The sequence below is a fragment of the Pimephales promelas genome, chromosome 8, assembly GCF_988280905.1.
Source record: "Pimephales promelas chromosome 8, fPimPro1.hap1.1, whole genome shotgun sequence".
Lineage (NCBI taxonomy): Eukaryota > Metazoa > Chordata > Actinopteri > Cypriniformes > Leuciscidae > Pimephales > Pimephales promelas.
In genome coordinates this window covers 12336525-12359826 of record NC_142776.1, presented here as the reverse complement: position 1 = coordinate 12359826, position 23302 = coordinate 12336525, and the positions used below count along the sequence as shown (strand labels likewise).

The following is a 23302-nucleotide window of genomic DNA, read 5'->3' as shown; positions in this document are numbered from 1 at the left end:
ACAGTTCTGGATGACATTGAGGACAGGAGGCAGTTTTTAGAGGAGATGATAGCATTGGGAAAAGGTGACCAATACCAGCACCTCATCAACACGGAGATCTCTCAGGTGAGGATACAAAATCATAAGCTCATAACAGCCAATACTCTCACCAGCCATCATCAGTTTTTAAATGCGACTTAACAGTTTCAGTCTAAAAACCTGAGAAATTAGGAAGTTATCAATGTTTTATAGCACCACAGTGAAATGTCCTGTTTTTTTTTTTAAATCACATTTTTTAAGGTATCTATCTTTTTATGTTCGTGTTTGTTATTAGCTATTTGTAAGTCTTAAACTAAAACTATTTTGTTATAAACTTTCTGGTATTAATTGTATGATGTTTTTCTTCCAGAAAATCTTTGAACTTGAAGAGATTGACAGGAAACGCAGTGAAGAACTAAGGACCCTCAATTTAAATGGAAAAGAGGAACTATAAAGCAAAGAGCGGGATGGATAAAGAGAAGCTGATAATAGAAGGTAGTGTTAGACAAGTATGAGCATTAAAACTTGTTTAAAAAAATCTCAAAACAGCAAAAGGTTTTTGTTTCATGAAGTCATTTTATTTTTAATGTCCTCCATCCTAAAAGCACTGACTGTTTTAAAGACAACGAAAAGCCCTTGGGGTTGATCAGGCACACACACTGACATACAAATGTAATACTAAAATCTGATAAATACAAATTAAATACTTGCAGAAGACACAAACTGAAATGTCAACAAAATATTCAGAGACACTTAACCAATGAGAGGACATGCATAAATTAAACAGATTAAAGGCACTCCTTCAGAAATATACTCCTGCTTGGGTTTACAGAGATTAAGGCCCAACACACAACATGCGACATTCTACATTGAACATTTTAAAATTATTTAACTAAAGCTTAATATTGCATATTGCTTTAAAGAGTGAGGAACATCTATTATTGTTAGGAATGTAACGATTCAATCGCAACCGGTTGAAAATTGATAAAAATGTGTCACGGTTCAAGTCGGTTGAAATGTTAAACGAATTGCGATACACATTTTAAACGCGCCCTGCTATATTTTAAGCACACATTTTTATCGATTTTCAACCGGTTGCGACTGAATCGTTACATCTCTAATTATTGTATAACATTAATATGCCTAGTCACCGTTTGTGCGAGTTACAGTCTTTTTTTTGTTTTCATTAAAATAGTTTAGACTTATTTTAATGTTATCTCTTATTTTAACGTTTATCTTTCAGCGATGATTCTAGGTGCAGATTTGTCTGGTAACTCTGACTGTAACAAGCTTAATGACATTTCAGAGGGTTATTAGATACATTTACAAGTTTAAGGATTTTGTAACAATTTTCCACAGAAATTTTAAAAAGAAATCTGCTTCTGAATTTCTTCTATGAACTAATATTCTGTCAGTAAATACCATAACAATTTAGTGTTTAAGAATCTTTTCAACATTATTTTTTTTTTTCAATATTATTCTGTTAAATATTATTCATAATAAATACACTGGTTGACCAAAACATCTAGAATTGGATCATTATTGCAGTGATCAATATATTTCTGGCATGTTATATGTTTGGTAACAATTATTTGAACTAATACAGTGTAGCTTTTCATCTCTTAAAACAACCAAACATTACCGAAGATCATGTCGCACCATGGCCATATTCCAGGATGACAATTGCAAGAATTATTGGGCTCAAACTGTGAAAAAGTGGTTCAGGTAGCATGAGGAATCATTTTCACAAATCAATTGACCACCAGAGTCCTGAATATAACCTCATCGAAAGTCTTTGGGTGTGCTGGGGTAGAGAGTGTTTTGACTGTCAATAGACAATCTCAGCCAAACATTAATGCATTTCTTGATGGAAATAAATGTTGTGATGTTGCATAAGGTTGTCAAAACAATGACATGACAAATGTAGGCTGTAATTAAATCTAAAGGCTGTCCCACAAAATGCATTTTTAGCCAATCGGTCTATGAATGAGTATACTTTTAAAATTAATGTGTATATAAAAATATTGTCCAGGGAAGGGTTGCACCAGCTGTTCGTAAGTTCTTGTTTAAATTGGAACATTGGAATACTAATTAGTTTGTAACTAATTCTCCTAATTCTACCTTTTGTAATTTTGTTCTGAAGGGAGGAGACAGTAAGTCGTAAGCCGGTTGTAGAGTATTGCATCATCCCATTATATGAAAATTACCTTTAATGCTCCAATAAAGAATTTCAGTTTATCATATTTAAGTTGATCCTAACTCTATTATTGCCTTAATTAACTAATAGTACAGTATTATTTCTGTTTAAATACAATGTTTAATGACAAAATAACGATAATATTATAAATACCATTGTAAATACAAATAAATTAATAAGAAGCAATACATAAATACTAATGCAAAAAAAACCCCATACAAATTACATTAATTTTGGCACAGAGCGATACACAGCGGTGCACTTTTCAGATCAGGTTCATGTTGTAGAGATCCAAGTAATTTTTTTTTCACAATGTTCTCTTTCTTAAAGTCAGTCAACAAGGATTGAATTCTTTCAGATAAAGCATGAGTTAATTGATGCAATTGAATCAAACTGCTATTTTCTTCCAATTGTTACTCCTATTCGGAGGCTTTTGTAAATTTTTAGTGTACTAAAGATTAAACATGTAGTTACATTTTATGGCGCAATGCTCAAATTTTTAATACTGCGCAAATTGTAATTTAGTGCCTATTTGCAACGAGGTTTTTTTTCTTTCTTTTTTTATTAAGCACAGCTGGTGCAACCAGAGACAGGCAGATAAAAATCTGATATGCATCTATAATCATCATTCTGAATCCCATAGAAATATCGACATAATATAATTTTCCCCAGAACTAATATAAACTGCAAGTTTAATCATTTCTGCTTTCATCTCAGCAAGACTTCTATAATTAATTATGAAAGGGCTGGGTTGGGCCTAGTTTTTTTTTCACTCTTCATTGTGGAGAGAAATACAAGTAGCAGTACCTCTATGCATAATATAAATATATATATATATAAACTCAGAGAATCAGATTAAATTAGGATTAAAAACTGTTGAGTTTCCTCTCACTGTTAAAATTAGTTTAAAAGAAGGATATGTGTGAAACTTTCCCAGGGTTATTTTGGACTCTCAATATCATCTCAATCACAATCAGTATCAGCTTTCTGTAACTTCAAATTGTACAGATTATAGTAAGATTATATAGTGGCTGAGCCTTTCTAGAGATAGTCATAAAACTTTGATCAAGACTGTGTTCAGTTTTGACTTATATATCAGCTGCTACTACCTTCAATTGAACTGGCTTTGTTTTATAGCAATGTAATCAAAAGCAATAATTAGAATTAGGCTATGTAAATATTTTAGATACTTTAGATATTTTTCTCTCCCCCTGAGTCCATTCTTCAACTGTTCTCTTTTCGGGGACTGTTGTCCTTTACTCCTTCATTCTTGGTGCTCAGTCTCTTCAAAACCTTCATGGGCTTAAATTTCCCTGCTTTCTTCTTCTGCTCACCGTGTCCATGAAAATCTAAATAGATGAATCAAATAGATGAATCAATGCAGGATGTGATGTAAAGTAAGTCAGAGAAAAGTGAAATAACACTGACCTTTTTTCTTTAGCATAGCAGCTACTAGTTTGTCTTCCTCCTCCTCCCTAAATACGAAATTACAAACTCCTCAAAACAGCATTCAAACTTGATGCAAATAAAAAAATAACCTTCTATTTCATATCAAATTTACAGGAAAAAACAGCTAAGATAGCACAGATACTTAAGCTTAGGTTCTGAATCAGAGTGCATGTGCATTGACCGATTACCTCTGTCTGTCCATATCTATGCTGTTAACAATCTGGTTCCTCTGCTCAATTATAGTGACAAGTTCTGCCATCAATTGCTTTTCCCTGTCTTTGTCTTCTGCCGTCCATTCTTTCTCTATCAGAGACATAAGCAGCATAAATAATGCAGTTATTAAGGGAAAGGGGGAGGGTTTGCTCACAAGAAAGGGTCAATCAGTAAATTCTCACTGTTTTGTGTTGTTTCATACCTGGCTTGTTAAGTAAACATCTAAGCTCATATTCAACATCGGCCTGCCTTTCCTCCAGGTTCTGCTGCTTAGCTCTGAAATCCAGACAGTGATCAGACACAGATTTATTCTTCTCTTATATTTAACTTTAACCCAACCTCCATCTCCAAGGTGTTGCATATATTATTATTATTATTATATTGACAGCTCTATGGACAGGAACTTTGAAAACCTGGTTCTTAAACTGCGGGTTACAATATGGCACAAATGTGGCAGTGTTAAAATGATATATTTAAAAAAATTAATTAAACATACATAAAATGTTATACATTTATAGAAAAAAATCAGATTAAATTTCAGTGCTATCCTGCATTCTAATTTTTCTAATCAGTCTGTTTTACACTGTGAAAAAAAAGATTGTTTTGAGAGAGGGAAATTGATAACCATTACAAACTTGATCGTCGTGGAATCTTATGTACATTAGGATGAAGATCAAATTATGTCAAAATAGTAAATAATTCACATAAATCTCCCTACCAGCAGTGTTGCAGCTTCAATTGTGTGCATTTCAGAGTTCAAGTTTTTATTAGCTTTTCTTTTCGAGTCTGTGGACAGAGTTGCTGAGTTCAGCGTGCACCACGCAGGAAAAAATAGGTTGAGCACTTAAACTAAATGTGTACTGCCGGTTCTGGGAGGCAACACGTGTGCTGTAATCTATTAAGGCAACCAAAAAGAAAACGATCACTTACCGCTCCTGCACTGTGTGTGAAATAAACCTTAAATGAAATGTCACTGAACAGATATCGGATAGATTGCTAAATACACTGAAAGAACATTTGAGATTATTTAAGTTTTTAAATAGAAAACAAGTTCTCATAGCTAACGAAAATTAAATAATAGAGCATAGTGCAAAAAGAATTTAACTCATATATTGAGAAACAGAAAGTTGTTGTTTTTTTCTCACCCTTCTCTCAACGGTCTAGTTGTGTGCATTTGTAGTGTGGTTAAATTCATTTTCCAGCATTGTATAAGTTTATTTTAGTGATTTGTTTATTATTCAATTATAAATGTAAGTTGGAGATTGTTTTGCATCATACATAAGTGGGGCAACACATTGAAAAAGTTTAAGAACCACTGTGCAACAGTAAATTAGTATAGCGTGTTGTTATTGACGTTGCAGACTAAATGAATGCCAATAGTGCACTTACGTGTAGACCAGCTCAGCCTCTCTCCGTACCAGTAGGTGTTTTTCATGAATTAGAGTAAACCAGTCAACAAGTAGATGTTCCTCCTCATCATCTAAAATGACAAAATAAAATTAAAAAAGGAGCCAAAAATGGGACAATTTGCATAGACCAGAGTGTATTTTAAAGCTGCAGTCCGTAGCTTTTCCTCTTTGTCGCCATCTCTGTTCGAAATCTGCAATTGGAGTTATTCGCGGAATTATCATTTTTCCGTGGGTTGTAAATTGCCATGAAACAGCGCGGAAGAACACAGTGTTTTGAGGCGAGTGCTGCTGTCAATCACCGCGCTGTGTGGATACTGTCATACAGATTTACTTTTTGAAAGTTTGAACAACATAAGTAAGTAACATCCATTTTGTTCTGATCAACTAAGGGGGAAAAGAATTCGACATAAGCGTCGTTAGATTTAATCAACGCGATTTACAGCAACCGTGCAAATTATAGCCTACTTTGTTCTCAAATTGTTCATGTTAACAACATCAGCATTGCGTGACTAATGTTAAATTTAATGTGTTTTATGGTTACCTGTAGTTCAGAATTCATATTCTCCATAATAGCAAAGCGAGAAAGGCAAAAGAAAGGAAACTCCATAACTGTGTGAATTAAGAAAACGTACTGTTACACGATTGAACTATTGAAATGTCTTACTTGTTCAGCAGAAAAAAGCAGTCTCTTCTTCCGTTTTGAACCCCTTCAAAACACGGAGTTCAGGCACTTTTCAAAAGCCCCGCCGATGTTTAAATCCTTGTGTTCGCATGAGACAGTTTCTTTCTCTTTCTCTAGACACCTTAAATCCGAAGTACGAAGTATTTTGGGTTTTATAACTGCTGAATCTCCAGTTGACACTGATGATTGTTGTTTGGATCTTTCTGGATGCCATAAGTTTAATTATGTGAAGTGCTGCGAGCCTGCGAGAAAAGCCTATACATCTTTACATCTCCTCACGCGTAGTATAGCCGGCTAGCCGAAACTCCTTCTTGTGTTTACGGATGTGACGTAATGACGCAAAGACATACTCGAATTTCCCGCGGAAACCCACCAGTACCACTGGAATTAAAGGATTAGTTCACTTTTGAAAAAACTTTTGCTGATAATGTACTCACCCCCATGTCATCCAAGATGTCCATGTCTTTCTTTCCTCAGTCGAAAAGAAATTTAGGTTTTTGATGAAAACATTCCAGGATTTTTCTCCATATAATGGACTTCAATGGGAACCGGATGGTTCAAGGTCCAAAAGATAGTGTTAATAACAGTTTCAGATGCAGCTTCAAATGTCTTTAAACGATATTAGACGATGAATAAGGGTCTTATCATGCGAAACGATCGGTTATTTCAAAACTTATTCCAAAAATGTAACTTTTCTAAGGACAAATGCTAGCCTTGCTATATTCTCTGAGGCGCGTTTGTAACGTCACGTAATACGTAATTACGTTCAAAAGGTCACGGGCGACGTAGCCGGAAGTACAGAATCAAAATCGTCCGACATCTTTGTTTTTCCTTTTAATTCCTTTTTTTGTAAACGGTGTTTGAGCTAGTTTTCACATTCAACCTATGCGTTCAACTTGTAAACACTGACTCTGTACTTTCGGCTACGTCGCCCGTGACCTTTTGAACGTAATTACGTAATACGTGACGTTGCAAACGCGCCTCACAGAATAGAGCAAGGCTAGCATTTGTCCTTAGAAAAGTTACATTTTTGGAATAAGTTTTGAAATAACCGATCGTTTCGCATGATAAGACCCTTATTCATCGTCTGATATCGTTTAAAGACATTTGAAGCTGCATCTGAAACTGTTATTAACACTATCTTTTGGACCTTGAACCATCCGGTTCCCATTGAAGTCCATTATATGGAGAAAAATCCTGAAATGTTTTCATCAAAAACCTAAATTTCTTTTCGACTGAGGAAAGAAAGACATGGACATCTTGGAGACATGGGGGTGAGTAAATTATCAGCAAAAGTTTTTTCAAAAGTGAACTAATCCTTTAAAATCATTATTACAAGCTAACTGTTTTAAATCTAGCTATGGCAAGCAGATAGTTTTGACCACTGGCAGAATGTTTTTTTTTTTTAATAATTATTTTGGATTATTTTTAACTTAAAAAAAGTTACGGACAGCAGCTTTAATGAAGATTAGCACAAGTTCTTAGTCTGGGGCTCAGTCTCAGGATGATTAGCTTCTATAAACCAAATGAACTGTCTGCTTCTCTGTTTAGATGATCTACAGGTAAGAAACATTAGATAACCTGGCTGAGTGCAGTTACAGTTCACAATATGAAAGATGGTAATGAGTGCACAGACAAAGAATTCAATAAAATGCCATTGATTAATTACTTTCAGTCAACTCTTTCAACTCGCAGATGTATCGCAAATATAGGACGATTCGATGCATGTTTGGTTTTTAACCAAACATGTCTTAAGCGAGCCAAAATCTTAAGGCCATTGCACACTGAGTACGAAATTGTATGCGTTTGTTCGTGTTCGTCAGCCTTAAAATTCGTCACGCACAGAAACCTTGCACACTGAGTCCGATGCGTATTTATTAAACCAATTGCGGAAAAAAACGCAAAAATACAAAATGGATTCGTCAAGCAGTGAGGATGATTTTGTTGTCCTCTCGAGAAGAAAGAGAAAATATTGCGTCCATCTAATCCTGGAATTGCATCGAGAGGAAGCACCTCCTTATCAAGGAGTTGCGAACTTATGCCGAGCGATTCAAAATTTACCTCAGAATGTCAGTGGAACAGTTTGATGCTTTGCTTGCGATTTTGGAGCCACATTTTAAAAACAAGACCACCAATTTCCGTGAACCAATCGATTCTGAACAGAGACTGTCAGGTATGGACACACAGACACACACACACACACGCACGCTGGGCAGGTGTGCCTGGTGTAAGTGCTGGGCAGACAGAAGCTGTACAGGCTACTACAGGTTATAGACCATTTCACAAGATGTAAACAACACTGGTCCAGAAGCACTTCCTGTTTCAGTTTGTAACTGTTTTCTTTATTTCACATGTAAAGAAAACATCTTAATGATGTTATTTAACTTTTTGATTCAGTTTTACATGTTCTGTTGGTAGTATTTTTATTCCAGCTTTTATGTAGTGTTAAAAAACTGAAACAGGAAGTGCTTCTGGACCAGTGTTGTTTACATCTTGTGAAATGGTCTATATATTGTACCCAAATAATACATTAGTTATCGAATTGGTTGCTCAATCACACATTAATCGATCCGAAATTTCAATCTGATTGAAAGGGGTGGTTATTCCTTTCATAATCCAATCGAGAGAAGAGAAGATAAACACTTGATCCAATTGAAAACTGAAAATGAAAGCGTAATGATGTGCGGAATGAGCTCCATAGACAGTAAACGAGCTCCCCTCTGCCCTGAATTGTCAAAAAACCTCTCAAAATGCTGGCTGTGGATGCGAAAAACGCAGAAAATGAAACCCGATCCGAATTTTTTTTGACGGACGAAAGTTTCGGACGCGGTGTGCAAGCATGATTGACATAACATGAGGTCGATTTTTTTTTTTTTTTAACGCGCGAAAATTTCGGATGCGAATCTCGGACTCAGTGTGCAATGGCCTTTAGCGTGGAACACTACACAAACTCCACTGAGGACCGAGCCACTCTGGGACACTGGATAGCATCCTGTAGCATGTGGTTCTTACCATTTGAACATTCTCGTAAGCTCTTCTCCAGGTCCACCCCTCTCCGCTCCAGTTCATCCAACCGTTTCTCCAGGTCACTCATCTCAACATGGATGTCTTCTACTGGGATATACTCGTCTGATTGAACCTACCAAATACAATGACAGGACAAATATTTATAAATTATATATGCCACAGTTATAGTACCTTTCTTAAAATAGTCAAAACAAAAGGATGTCTCTTGTGCCTCACTTTGCGTTTAATGAGAGGAAATCCATGTCCAGGAGCAGGAGGTCGTGCAGGACGGGGACCTTTTGGGGGTCTGGATACAAAAGAGCTGACAGAAGTGGTCGTCTTCCGATTAAATGGATTCTCTTTACAAGTGCGCTGAAGATGACAGTGATGAGAGACCATGAAACAAAGATATTGAACAAAGAAATTAAGTAAGCAAAGCAACTGGATTGAAAGAAAAATTCAAAGATGTGAACTTGTAATGAAATCTGACACACACCCTTGTTTTCTCCACTGCCCCATTACTAATCAATGAAATATTTTTGAAAATGAAAGTTAAAACGTGTCATTAAGGGCCAACACTTCCTCCGTGTATAAACTGCATAAAAACATCCCATTTTAGCTAAATCTGTACTTTAGTTCAAATTGTGCTCCCGAAAGTTCTACTGTGCTCCGTCTATTTGACCCCCATGCACCCACCGATTGAAGTCTGTGAAGTTTAACAAGACGCTTGTTGTCAATATGCAAAAATGGAAATGCTCACGGGACTTTCTAACATTTACAGATAAAATGTAAGTTATGCCAGAGGAAAACACGTGTCAAAATAGACATTTAATTTAAACAACTGTATTCCGTAATCAAGTACGCTATGCTGTGTTTTGTTTCAAAAAAACATTAAAATGTCTTGATTGATTCAAAACTTTTGAATAGCAGTTCACGTCTTGACAGTAAATCTAACCTTGCCTGGAGTGCTGGGTGTCTGTGAAGAGGGTAAAAGTTTTAACCCTGCAGAGGGGCGGGATGGAGGTGGTCTCATACTGCGACTGGTTTGTGGGGTGGCGGGTGCTGAGCTGGTATTGGTAGGTGGTGGTGGTGGTGGTGGAGGAGAAAGGTTTGAAGAACAGTGAGGCTGAAGCTCAGTTGTTGTGGAAAGGGCAGAAGTAGGAGTGTTGATTGATGGTTCAGATATACTCTTGGTGAACACATGATCCTGTTGGTTAGCAGCAGGTTGCTGGGGGACAGCACTGTAGTCTGAGGAAGAGGAGGAAAGGCTCTCTGTGCTCGGAGCTAGAGAAGAAGCAGGAGAGGAAGTCTGAGATGAAGGAAAAGCTAAAGAATAGCAGGAAAGAGACAACCCAGAAAAATAAATATATGACAGAAAATACAGATGTGCGTAGTTATAGTAGACAACTACAATTTCCTGTAACACAGTGATTCTCAAATAGGGGCCAGAGCTCACAAAGGTCCTCAGTAAACTGGGCAGACTTACAAGTATATTAAAATAATAATTATTAGTAGTATATAACAATATTCTAACTCTAAATTGAAATGCTATATTTCTGTTGGCTGTAATATAACACTAGTGTGACTTGCATGAAAACTTCAAATAATTCATATTTTTACCCCCTTTTTTGGCTTTTTTTTCACTAAATGAATAGTGGTTGGTTACTGTTAAAGGGATAGTTCACCCACAAATTAAAATTCTGTCATCATTTGCTCACAAGTTGTTGTTTCAAGTGGATTTCTTTCTTCTGCTGAAAATAAAAGAAGATATATTTGGAGAATATGGCTAACCAAAGTATAGTATACTATGGAAGTCAATGGGTCCCCATCTACTATTTGGTTTGCCATATTCTTCAAATAAATCTTCTTTTATTTTCAGCAGAAGAAATAAATTCATACAAGTTTAAAGGGGTGATGAACTGAGAAATCAAATTTTCCTTGAGCTTTTGACATCTAAGAGGTCATCATATTATAAGAATATCCAGTAAGTTTCAGAACTGAAAACGTCCTAGTTAGTCCAATAAAAGCTTTTATTGACACCAGCCTCTGCAAACGACTCATTTTTAAAAGTGGGGAACTATGACGACAAAGAGGATAAAACACCACCCCCGCAGAAGATCAACTCCTACTTCAACATGGCCGCTTTAGCCCCGCCCACCGATTCGCACATTTCAGGCATAGCTAAGTAACATTCATTCTTACCTCATGATGACAAACCAGATCGAGCTACCGAGCAATACAGAATATTGTGCAGTGTCTGTTGTGGGAGAAGACAGTCGCTGCATAAGCTTCCTGTGGATTCCAATAGGACTGCATGGATAAACTTTACTTTTAATGACGTTCCAGCTGATGAGGGTAAAACATCGTCGTCTGTTCGCTTCATTTCACATAGGATTGTTTTGTAAACAAGACTGGATTTGCAGACCGATTAAGATTAAAGAACTGTGCTGTGCCGTCTATAATTGGATCTGACAGGAATTGTGCAACACACGGACTCTGGGTCGAACATGTATGGGCGAATCCGGTTGCCATTTTACAACATTGGACGTTTTCCCCCGTGAGTTAAACTCATTATAATATGCAAAACTGTTATCCACTCGCAGCAGTGGGCGTTTACTTCCAAGTCTTCAGTGCGACATGCCCATAAAAACCGACTGTTTTTCAGGTAGGCTCACAACTTGGGTACAAAATAGCTATTACTTATTCATTTTGATGTTCTTGAATGCAAAAACCAAGTTGACCTCAGACAACAATATAATACAATTTAAAAAGCCAGTTCATGACCCCTTTAAAACAACTTGAGGCTCAGTAAATGATGGCAGAATTTTTGGGTGACTTATGCCTTAAAAAAAAAAATAATATATATATATATATATATATATATATATATATATATATATATATACACATATATCCACAAGTTTCCGAGAGGCGCTCCTGTAAAAAATAAAGTGGGTGAAACTTCCGGTGAGGCGGCGGAAGTAGCATTCCAATGGTATTTTGTGTGTTAGTTAGCGAAGAGGCTAGCTGTTTTTCGGAGAATTATTTTACTATTTAAAGACGCAAATCTTTATGAGAGATGTCGTTACGGAGCTCAGGGACAACATGCTGTTCGCGGTTGTATGTATAACCGGACTAAACTAGTTCAGTGGCTTAAACGTGATTGTTTTGAACATAAGCTGAAAACAAAATCAGAGTGTTCCTGCCAACGACTGTAGTTTCCATCACCTCCCAAAAGACGACGAATCTTCCTGTGTACATTTGTTTAAATTCTTAATATTCTATAAACTTTTATCAGCATGTGTTTGGCTGTTCTCTACTGATGTTGCACCTAAACTCAGGATCAAAGCCTGTGTTGACAGAATACCAAATGTGCCAGTTAATGTATTCAAGTAGCACATTCATTTATAATTTTGAATAAACTCCAAAGCACAATGACTAAGTGTGTATTTTTTATTTTAATTGTTTGTCAGCTCGCACAACTGTCTGTCACCATGCCTTGATGAGTATTGATTATTAATAATGTTATTATAATACTCCCAATCAACTACTGCGGAGGGTAAAGGTACTGTTATTACACCTTTTTTAATTTCGTTGAGGTTGTGTTCCCACATCGTTAGCTAGTTTGGATCTCTATAACTTGAATGACTGTCAACTGTTGAATGAACGAGTGTCAAGCATGTCAAATCGTGCTTTGTTTACTTCCAACCGGAAGTCGCACCCACTTTTGACGCAAGGCCTCATGGGGCGTAGGAAACTTGTGGATACTTAAAGCAGAAATAGCATAAGCCTATTTTGGGGACTATTGGGAACCAGTATCGTAACATCACCTTACTATGACAAGCATGGCAAAGTGTTTAGTTTAGTAGACATTTAAACAATTAAAATACAGTCTTTCCCTTTAAGCAAAATGTATGGTGGTGTCAGAAACTGTAAACAACTAACCTGATGTGGAAGAATTTGGAGCTCTGGGAGCTGGTCGCTTCTTTCTTCTGACACTTACGGGACTTTCTGAAGGGGCAGGATTTTGTGTTTTGGTTTCCCCACCTGCGGCTTCAGCAGCCAGAGTGATCCTATACCAGGGATGACTAGCCACTACAGGACCAGGGGGATCTTCAGGATCCTTTTCTGGCTCCTCTTCATTCTCATCATCAAAGGGATTTGGAGGAGTGGATGGTCTGGATCCCTCCTCCTTTCGAGATGGAGATGAACCAGTGCAGGAAGGTAGGGCTATACCTGTGGGTGGGCGAGGTGCTGGTTTCTTCTTTGTTTCTGATTGCACCAGTGCCAGCCAGGGAGGGTTTTTTGGTTTTGGAGTGTCACTTGCCTTGCTAGAGCTGGGAAAGGAATGCATTACAACCACTGAATGAAAATCACTCAGGATTTCAGAAAGTTATTTTAATGTTTCTGAAAGAAGTCTCTAATGCTAAGCAATGCTGCATATTTAATATTGTGAAATATTACAATTTAAAATAAGTAGTTATTTATATATATATATATAATAATATATATATATATATATATATATATATATATATATATATGAAGAGTTCAGATGCAAAAGCCTCTAAATGCCATTTGAAATTTTCTTCTTTAATGATGATTTTTATCAAACTTGTATATTTAAGTTCAGTAATTTAACTTAAATGGCAATGATAATTACCTATTAATTGTTATTTAGGTGAAATTACTGAACTTAAATATACAAGTTTGATAAAAATCATCATTAAAGAAGAAAATTTCAAATGGCATTTAGAGGCTTTTGCATCTGAACTCTTCATATATATATAGTAGTTTTAATAAATTTTAAAATATAATTCATTCCTGTGATGGCAAAGCTGAATTTTTTAACATCATTACTCCAGTCTTCAATGTTCCTTCAGAAATTATTCTAATACACTGATTTAGTGCTCAAGGAACATTTCTTATTAATATCAATGTTGAAAACATTGCTACTTAACATTTTTGTGGAAACCGTGATGCACTGCCATTCAAAATTGTAGAGATAACTACAATTTAAAATAGATGTATGTATGTGATTGAGACCCAAGCGGTCACAAGGAGAATCACACCAGGCAACCATTTAAAGGTTGTTCCAAAAGAAGAAAGTGCAAAAGGTCCATGCAACAGTGGATAAGAGCAAGAAAATATAAAAACAAAGGCTACAAAACAGTCTTAAAATTAGCACTGTTGATGTACTAAAACCTAGCACCAACTTCTCTCATAAACTGTTGGAGACTGAAGTTTCTCATGCTCAAGCAGAATTTACAACCTTTGCATTAGGCACCAAACCACTCTCTATTCCCCCATTTCCCTTCTGATCACTCTTAAAGGGATAGTTCACTTTGAAATACATTTTTGATATGTTTTAGCTTACCTCAAGGGAATCCAAGATGTAGATGTCTTTGTTTCCACAGTATTTTAAATTTTGATATTTTTCGGTCAAACTGTTGTTGTCTATCAGTCATATAATGGAGATTTAATGGGGCCCACCTCAAAGAGCATGCACAGAGAAGTCCAAATTAAACATGATTTAATAACTCGTAAGTGTAAGTACACATTGATGGCCTAAGACACGAAACGAGCAAACGAACACTATTTATATCCAACTGATCAGAAGGCACAGGCGCTTCGGTCTGCACATGCGCCGGAAGTGATCTCTTGCGTGTGCACGACACTCATTGTTTACACAGAGATTTCGGAAGTTTTACCTTTCACTGTGAAGATCTAAACATATTTAGATATTTAGATATACAGGAAAACGATTTCGATATATGTTCAGATCTTCACAGTAAAAGGTAAAACTTCCGAAATGGGTGGGCAACTGATAGACAACAACGGTTTGACCGAAAAATATCAAAATTGAAAATACTGTGGAAACAAAGACACCTACATCTTGGATGCCTTTGAGGTAAGCTAAAACATATCAAAAATTTATTTCAAAGTGAACTATCCCTTTAAATGCACAATTTTCACACCTCTATTTAAATTGGAACGTACCATTTTCTGAAGAACTAACTAAGTTCCCTCAATGATAGTTAAGACAAAGAGTTTAAAAACAATCAATATATACAACATACAGGAAAGAGAAAACAAAATCTTGTCATTCGCACAATTGATATTTCCTAAATTAGTTTAAATGAGCATTTCCCCACCTCCCAGGGTGTGCATATAGAGGTTAGGCCCACTTTTCTAACAACAGGAAATAAAAACAGTAAAAAAACACATGAACAATTATAACATGCATGATATAAAGAACAATAAGGAGGACACATTTTTTTAGGGATGGAGAAGCAACACTGGCACTCTATTATATACAAAATATATATTTTTATTTTCTATTCATCAAATAATCCCGAAAAAAATTATCAGTTTCCACAAATTTATGAATCAGCAAAAACTATTTTCCACATTGATAATAACAGGAACCATTATTAATAGCTGAGCACCATTAGCATATGGGAGTCATTTCATAGTAATGATTCAGGTGATGATTTCTGAAAATTCAGCTTTGTCAAAGTAATAAGTTAATTACATTACAAAATCGATTAAAATAGAAAATGTTTATTTTAAATTGTAATAATGTTTCACAATATTACTGTCTTTTTGATGAAACTTACTTTTCGACCAGTAGTGTACATGAAATGGAAACGAAATCTGAACCACAAACAAAGACACAGGTGCATAATAAGAGCAGAGGAGATATCAGGAATTATCTTACCGAACAGGTGAGTGCAATCTTTCTTTTGGCAAAGGAACTTGGGGAATTGGAGTGTCAGCATCTTCTAAAGCCACAATTAACAGATAGATAAAACATTTTACACGTGTAAAACATGTAAATAACTTATTTTATGCAAGACATTTTGCTCACCATTGACAGTAGGACTTTCAGAGGGTCTGGGTGAGCGTAGCCTCGGGATTGGGCGGGGAGCAGGGGTGGGCTCAAATACCCGTCTAGGTGCTGGTACTGGTCGACCCTCTGCTGCTGTACCCTTCACTTTGGTCGTTGGCCCATCGTCATTGGCCTCATTAGCGGATACCTTTTGGTCTTCTTGTTGTGTGCCCTGATCCTCCTCTTCAGATTCATCAAAAGGATTTGGTGGACTATTAGAACGAGGTTCTATCTCAACGTTTGACCTGCTATCTGCCTGCTCTCTTACTGCTTCTTCTATTTCACTTATTTCTTTTTCTTCTCTCACTGGGGTGATCTCAACATCGCTGTGTGATGCTTTAGATTCTAAACTCTTACTATGTGGATCTTCTGGGCTTGTTGAGGTTAATGTGACTAGTCGATTACTTCTATCTGAATGACCATTCTTATTGTTGGAGACAGATCTAGTGAAGTGGTGTGTGCAAACTAATGATCCAGGATCTTCTGTGAACTTGTAAGAACCAGGCAGTAAAGTTCTGCTGCATTCCCTACATCTGAAACGAAAGCAGAAATTATCACTCAAAAAAGTGATGACAACAGAAGAATGATGTTTTTTTCACTCTAAGCTTTAAATCCATAATTCCTTTTTGTTCCAAAAATGCAAATTCGGAACATTATTCTGAGATGGATCTGGATGGCATTACAACAACAAACTAAATAGAAACAAAAGAAACAACTTTTCGTCTGATGCAGATATTATGCTAGGTAGTTCGCCAGTCACCTGAAGCAGTTCCGATGATAAAGTTTGCCATCAATGAGGATCCTCTGAACCAGGTGAACATGCTTCCCACAGACGGAACAGGTGCTGCTCAGAGTACTGCGTTTTGATTGGCTATCTGCACCCGACTGCGTAGCACCAAGGACCAGGATCAGGATAGAAGATAGAAAGGTAGGAGAGGTAGGTCAAATCCATTGATGTTAATATGAGACCATATTGCATATTTCTGTCCACTTTGTTGAATATGTATATAGAACCAACAAAATACATTTTGGTTTTCTAAAATTGGTACAAATTGTCTCAAGCAAACAATGTAAAACTTAGTTTTACTTTGAAAACGCAGGATGACAATAACAGATGCTTATCTTAAACTGATGAGATGGATTTACTGACCAACCTATTTTACTAGCTAGGAGCTTGGTCAAAGATGGACAGAGAAGATAAAGAATGAGAAAGAGGCAAATTAGTGGCCAATAGTGATGTCCAGCCTAGGAAAATTGACATCTCCTTTTAATGTAATATCATTGAAAAATTGTTAAAGAATGTGTAAGCATACAGGGCAGTTGTGCTTGGAGTGATGGAGTCAATTGTTTTATTTGTGATAACGCAATGAGACATAGCCTGACTACGCAGATTAACTTCGCATCATCTGCAAAAGTCGTTTACAGCCATCACTCCGGCATTTCGCTGGCATCATCAAGTGTTTAGCTACATAGACGGTGGGCTGAGGAGAGATTTCGTGTTTTCAGATGATCTGTGGGGATGGATAACCCAGTTTTTTTATATATAACCATTACACTTTTCAACAAAGCAAATAAAAATGGTTGCCACTCACACACCTGCAGATTGCTATAATGTCTGTAACTTTCTCCAGGTTATTTTCCCAGGGAATAGAGCAGGCGCCTACGTGTGGGGTCTGACATGCATTACGTATTTTTTGCCTTCATTCAATAGCGTGCGTGGAAAAGTGTTGGTGTTGGTGACGGGTATGTCAACACACCGGCACGCTGATATGAAGTTGCTGTCTGTGCACATCTTTTCGAGAAGTGATTTTTCGCCCAGGAAAGATTGAACTTGTTAACTCATTTTGCCCACTTATGCTACATATTCAGTTTGGCACAAAATGTGAATGTAGAGGTAACATTATGCATTCTCACTGTTTTTATTTTATGTAACCATCTTTTGTCAAACGATGTCCTGTCATTTTGTTGTAATCTTTAATAAATATGAGTTACTGTTCTGATTTCACACATTTGATCCATGGTAATGCTTGGACATACATCAACATCATAAAAACCATAGACATCTACAGCAGGATACAACGTTAAAATAGCCTAAATGATAAAGTTATGAAACTTTACTTTGCCCTCAGCCAAAACGATTTGCCAAGGAACAAATTACAGATTAATGACACCAAAGATCGCCCGTTAGATATACACAAGACGAATTATATATCATGTTTAACCACTAGACATCAGAGCCAGCGGCAAATGACAGAAGCTTTACAGTGGAAGTTCGATCATAGATTCGAGTTCGATGCATGATGTCTGTGGTTTGATGCGGCTGTATCGGCATAAATAAATCTGTTTGGCTTACGGGTAACCAATGATTTTAAACTTCAGAGAAGCGTCCCCTAGTGTGAGAGAAAACACTTCTCTCTTATGCCATTCCAGACTCTGTCTACGAAGCAAAGTGAAGTAGCAGAGTCTGGTATTACCAGGCTAAATGAGACATGCCAAATTGTGTGAACATATTTTTTGGCCAGGCTGTCATACAAAGAAGATGAACACATACAAAAACAAGAGAGAACAATCTAAATATTAATAACTGATTATGTTGTCTTAAAATAGTGTTCTGTTCTTCTATGAAATGTAAAATATTTAAAAATATAAGGAAAATATTTTATGTTTTAATTTAACTTGTAGAGTTCATTAAAACCAATATATCCTGTCTGGACATCACTTTTGGTCACAACTGTATAAGGTGGACATATGACCCTTTTCTATGACCCCTTTCTTTAAACTCGTACAGCTCACAAATATCTACCAAAAATCAAATACATAATTTAGCTCTGGTGGCTGATTTGCCAACTTTTTGCTCTGAATACATGGAATCAGGCCAAATTGGATCTCATGAATCAAATCCATCTGGTGTTGTAATGACAAATTCCACTCCACTCATGCTGCAACTGCAAGTTTTCGGATATTTGTCTGTGCACATAGTGTTGGGTTTACAGCTACCCAGAAAAAAAACAAAAAACAGAACAAGGTCTGTTTTTAAAAACACAAAGGGGTCTTCTTTACCTTAGTCTGAGCGTCACAGTCCTCCAGAGGAGCAAATGGTCTCTTTATGGCTGGTTTAATGCGGCCAGGACCACCAGGGCTTTTTATGCAAGTGGGGACAGCTAAATAGAGGTTAAAAACAGGTTATTCAGTAGCATGTGTCCAGCATTTTTGTCTACATTAAAAGTACTAATGTAATGAAAACACAACTCAAGTTCATCCACCTAGACATAAAATCCGTGCAGCATGAGTTATTTGCGAAAACAGCAAAGCTGGTTTGTTTGCACCACCAAATGTTTAGTGTGGCGTAACAAATTCCAACCACGCATGGCGTGTTTGGAATTTCTAAACGATCAGAAAATTTGTATTCAGTACAATCAGGGTAAGGGAAGTTTTTGTACAACAGACACAGTAGGTGAAGAATGCTAAATTTTATCAGCCCATTTTTTTCCAGCATAAAAATTTGGGCCTTTTAAATGGCCCAAAAACAGAGAAAAAAATAATAATATTTCTTTCTGTTTTTCATTGTCCAAGTGGGCTTGGATCTCTTTTTTGTGCACTTTGAAACCCTCTATGTTTGAAACTTATAAGGTCCCCTTTCCATGTATACTGTTTAATGCAATCTGAGACTGCTTAAATTAAGCAAGCGTGACATACCTCAGATGGTCACTTAAAATTTCAGTCACACTGTCTGTGACATCACATCCAATTTTTGTCATACAGAAAACGCTGCAGATATTTGGTATCTATCTACAGAGGGTTTGATTGTGTTGAAATTTGTCTCTCTTAAATAAATATCAATTTAACTGCATAGATTGGGCAAACTTGTAGCAAACTTTTCAAATTCATGAATCCCTTGACACTACAGAGGATAAGCGGTTTGGAGAATGGAAGGATTTAGGTAAAATGGACATTATAACTGAAACATGCCCTAGTTTACTATTTACACTAAATCATGCTGATTGGCTCATAAGTCACTTGTATTTGAATGAAACTACACACTGGATGTGCTGAAAGTATGATTCAGTAAAAATAATCAATAATACAATAAAGTAATTTGTTGTCCCATATTTTTAGGGGCTTTTTAGGAAATAGCTACCAGTGTGTTTCCCTAAGAACTAAATGTCCCCCTAGGTCCATTTTGCTGGTTGCATTCACAACGCCAGTAGGAACTCTAAGGAACTGGAACTGTATACGAGTCTTTGAGTCTGGGTTTATTTTTTCAGTTTGTTTACTTTTTTTTACAAAGTTATTTTTTTTAGGTAATGTAATCTTGTTAAAATGGATTTCATGTTCTGGCGGGAAAGTGACGTCAATGCATACCCTCTATATTGTTATATAGATAACAGTCTACTAACCTCATCCCTGAACCTAACTACTTCAACAATATAAATTGCCTGTTACTTGTATATTGTTGAGAAGTGGTTAGGTTTATGGGTGGAGTGATTTTTTCCCCCCAAATCAATTCTGCGGTTCATCGCATTTCAGCCGATTCTACGGATTTAATTGGTCATGTCAATCACTGTACTCACTGCCTACACCAGACACTGATCCCTAAACTTACCCATCACTGTAACCTTAACCAATGCAATTAGCAGCAGGGCGGGATTTCTGCTGAACTGGTTTGGGAGAAAAAATAAATCACGCTTGGGGGTGAGACTAGCATACCTTTATCTACATAAGAGTATAATGTACACAGGGCTTGACATTAATTTTTTTTAGTTACTAGCCACTCAGCAATTTTTACTGGCCACAATTTTGACATCGATACCATGGGGCATCATATAGATGGCAGAAGGTATATTTAAGACCTGACAAACGGATCAATTATACTATTACACATGCATTTTCTTCCCCAACCTTTTATGTTCACTTAAAACATAACTGACTTACATGAATACACACCAAGACCGGGATTTTGACATTATTTTGTGTGTATTTGACTGTAAAATAGAACTCAATTTAGTACTAAATGCAGCTTTATGTGTGTGCACTTTGGGTGTGAGGTTTGTGTGTCAACTCACTGTTGAATAGATTAGAGAACGAGAAAGCACAGCTGGTATCTATTCGACATGTATCAAAAAATACAAAGACAATCAAATATTTTTTTGACAAAACTATATTGCATTAAGTTTATTATTTCAGACTCAGAGGCCTTTTTTTAAAGGACTACAATTGAATTGCCAAAATGCCTAGTCAGAGTGACTGCGTTACATGCCAGACATGTGCTTGTCTCTCCGGGCGCATGCTTGTGGGTGTAAAAAAAAAAAAAATTGGTATAAGTCAGCATATCTATATATGGTGTTAAATACTCACTGTGAGATTTGTTGGTGAAGTAGTTATAATACTGAGATACATAAGTGATGATGCTTAATCTGTCAGGCACTCCCATGGACACCATGTCTTCCGGATCCAGCAGAGCTGGAATACCCAACTCACTCTCAGCAACCTCAAATGCCTTTGAAAAAAAAAAGAGAGAGGTTGCATAATGCTTAACAACCCGTATCTACGCTTACATTTAAAATGTTTTTATAAACAATTTATTTAAAAAACACTTTGACATCTGTATTAAAAAATGGGTTGTAGTATGACTTTAGTCTGTGTACACAAATTTTGCATTACTGTTTATGCAGTCACAGTGGACTAAAAAGATGATTTATGACAAAAAAAGTCATATGACTGACACAAATATAGGTGCTTTGCTGCAACCACTTCCTCTTTCTAGAGCCGTTATGAAAAACTAAAACACAATATAAGAATTGTCAACAGCTAGCGGTTATTTCTGCATAATTATTTATATCAACAGCATAAGTCATAATTATTATAGCCTCCTCCACTCGTTTTTTGTCAGCTGTTTGTGTAAAACTCACCAGACGATTGTTCTCAAAGACATTTTCTTTTGAGAGGGAGTCAAAATCTCTAGTGGACAACAAGAACAAAAAAATGTTTAGCAAGTGCAAAGTCATGAATCACAAACATCCCAATGAGTATTTAAAAAATACAGGAATAGATGATAATTGGCTTTTTTTTGTGTATGTGACTTTTATGTTAATGATGTTAATGTTCTTGTCTAAAAGCTAATTTTGCATATGAAAGCTGGTTTTTTTGTAAGCGTTTAGAATAACTCTAGAATACAAATAAAACAAAATTTTAATTAAAATGGGGTAACTAACATAATTTACTTGAGATGTGTAAAAGTAATCTCTCTTTTAAAGTCTGTATGGCTGGGACACAAATCATGACACTTTAAATAATACCTAGTAATAACATTTTCCATTCCTCAATTTTTGTTTTTTTATTGAATATTTTTTTTATCTATCTGCTGGCATGTCTTGGAGGTGAAAAAAAAAAACATTTAACAATAGTAATTCAATTATGTTAAGCTGTTTATTATACATTTTAAATTAGCACAAAGGTTTTTTTTACGAATAAACCTGCGTGTTCTCATCATACTAAGTAATCATACCGCACTAGATGACTTGGATTAAATCGCTAGTATTTTAATTAACTGTTTTAATATTACTTAATTTTACACAACAAATGTTGCACTCCAATGAATTTCATTGGATGTACAAAAACAACTAACACATTGTTCATATTATTTGAATGTAGTTCATATAGCTGCTATTCCTATTGTGAACCAGACAGCTTGTCACTTCCTGTTTATTTCAAGTCACACCTAACAATAGCACAATACAAGCCAAATCTCCAAATAGCATGCAAGGAAACAACGTTTCCATCTGTTAAAGATCCCCTGACTTATTTAAGATGATGACATTTCAGGAGGTACGTAATGTCATATTCAGAGAAGTGGAAAATACAAACAAATGAAAAAATTAAGTGTCAAAGATGCTCACATGAGATCAGGTCTGTTTCTATGGATAATGGCACAAAAGGCCAGTCCATCTCTGAAGGATGAAGACATGTTTGTAATATTCACATTATTGTAACTTTCACACTGGTTCCTGCACCAGTCCTGCAAAGCTTTTAGAGAGCCCATGGTCGAGATTCAATCCCAAATCCACACGTATTGCCTGATCCGGATCTTGAAATACAAATGAAGACCTAAGAGTTCTTGAGAAATCCCTTTCCACATGTCTCTATTCGTTGCAGTTAGATCCCACTGTCTGAAATCTCTCCGATTCCATTCGGTCAAAGTAAGCAGTATGGACAACGATCAGTAAGCTTTGACCGGACTGTCTTTAATCCAAAAAAATCAACACACGAATGGAGTCAAACTCCAACAACTTGAGTTACAGACTTGACTGTCCGTCTTTCAAAATGAGAGAGCAATGACACTTCGGCGTTCAATTAAAAAAAGAGAAGATACAAAGTCAGAAAGCAGGATAAAGTAGGCCCAACCCTTAACAGTTAAATACTCCGTAACGTGTACTGAC

General features: G+C 36.3%; 2 protein-coding genes across 6 annotated transcripts in view; one reads left to right on the top strand and one right to left on the bottom strand.

Moving 5' to 3' along the window:
* Window positions 1–1874, top strand: part of c8h22orf23 (chromosome 8 C22orf23 homolog) — an 8790-nt gene extending 6916 nt beyond the window's left edge. For all 3 annotated transcript variants that reach the window (XM_089133959.1, XM_039655675.2, XM_039655676.2), the window contains 2 exons: window positions 5–105; window positions 389–1874. In XM_089133959.1, the coding sequence (XP_088990085.1) occupies window positions 5–105; window positions 389–472 (185 nt within the window). In that variant the 3' untranslated portion in view covers window positions 473–1874. The remainder of the gene's footprint in view (window positions 1–4; window positions 106–388) is intronic.
* micall1a (MICAL-like 1a) lies at window positions 575–23302 on the bottom strand. Of its 3 annotated transcripts, none has more exons than XM_039655638.2 (16): window positions 22763–23302; window positions 21776–21824; window positions 21222–21363; window positions 18927–19027; window positions 16627–16751; window positions 15846–16399; window positions 15696–15759; window positions 12920–13311; window positions 9930–10300; window positions 9212–9346; window positions 8981–9107; window positions 5267–5357; window positions 4080–4153; window positions 3853–3967; window positions 3644–3690; window positions 575–3564 (listed from the first exon to the last, which is right to left on the bottom strand). In XM_039655638.2, the coding sequence occupies exons 1-16, from the start codon at window positions 22903–22905 to the stop codon at window positions 3440–3442; spliced, it is 2655 nt and encodes an 884-aa protein (XP_039511572.2). In that variant the 5' UTR covers window positions 22906–23302; the 3' UTR covers window positions 575–3439. The 3 variants fall into 3 exon arrangements, with proteins under 3 accessions (XP_039511572.2, XP_039511573.2, XP_088990084.1); XM_039655639.2 differs by having other exon boundaries at window positions 9930–10258; XM_089133958.1 differs by having other exon boundaries at window positions 15696–15756.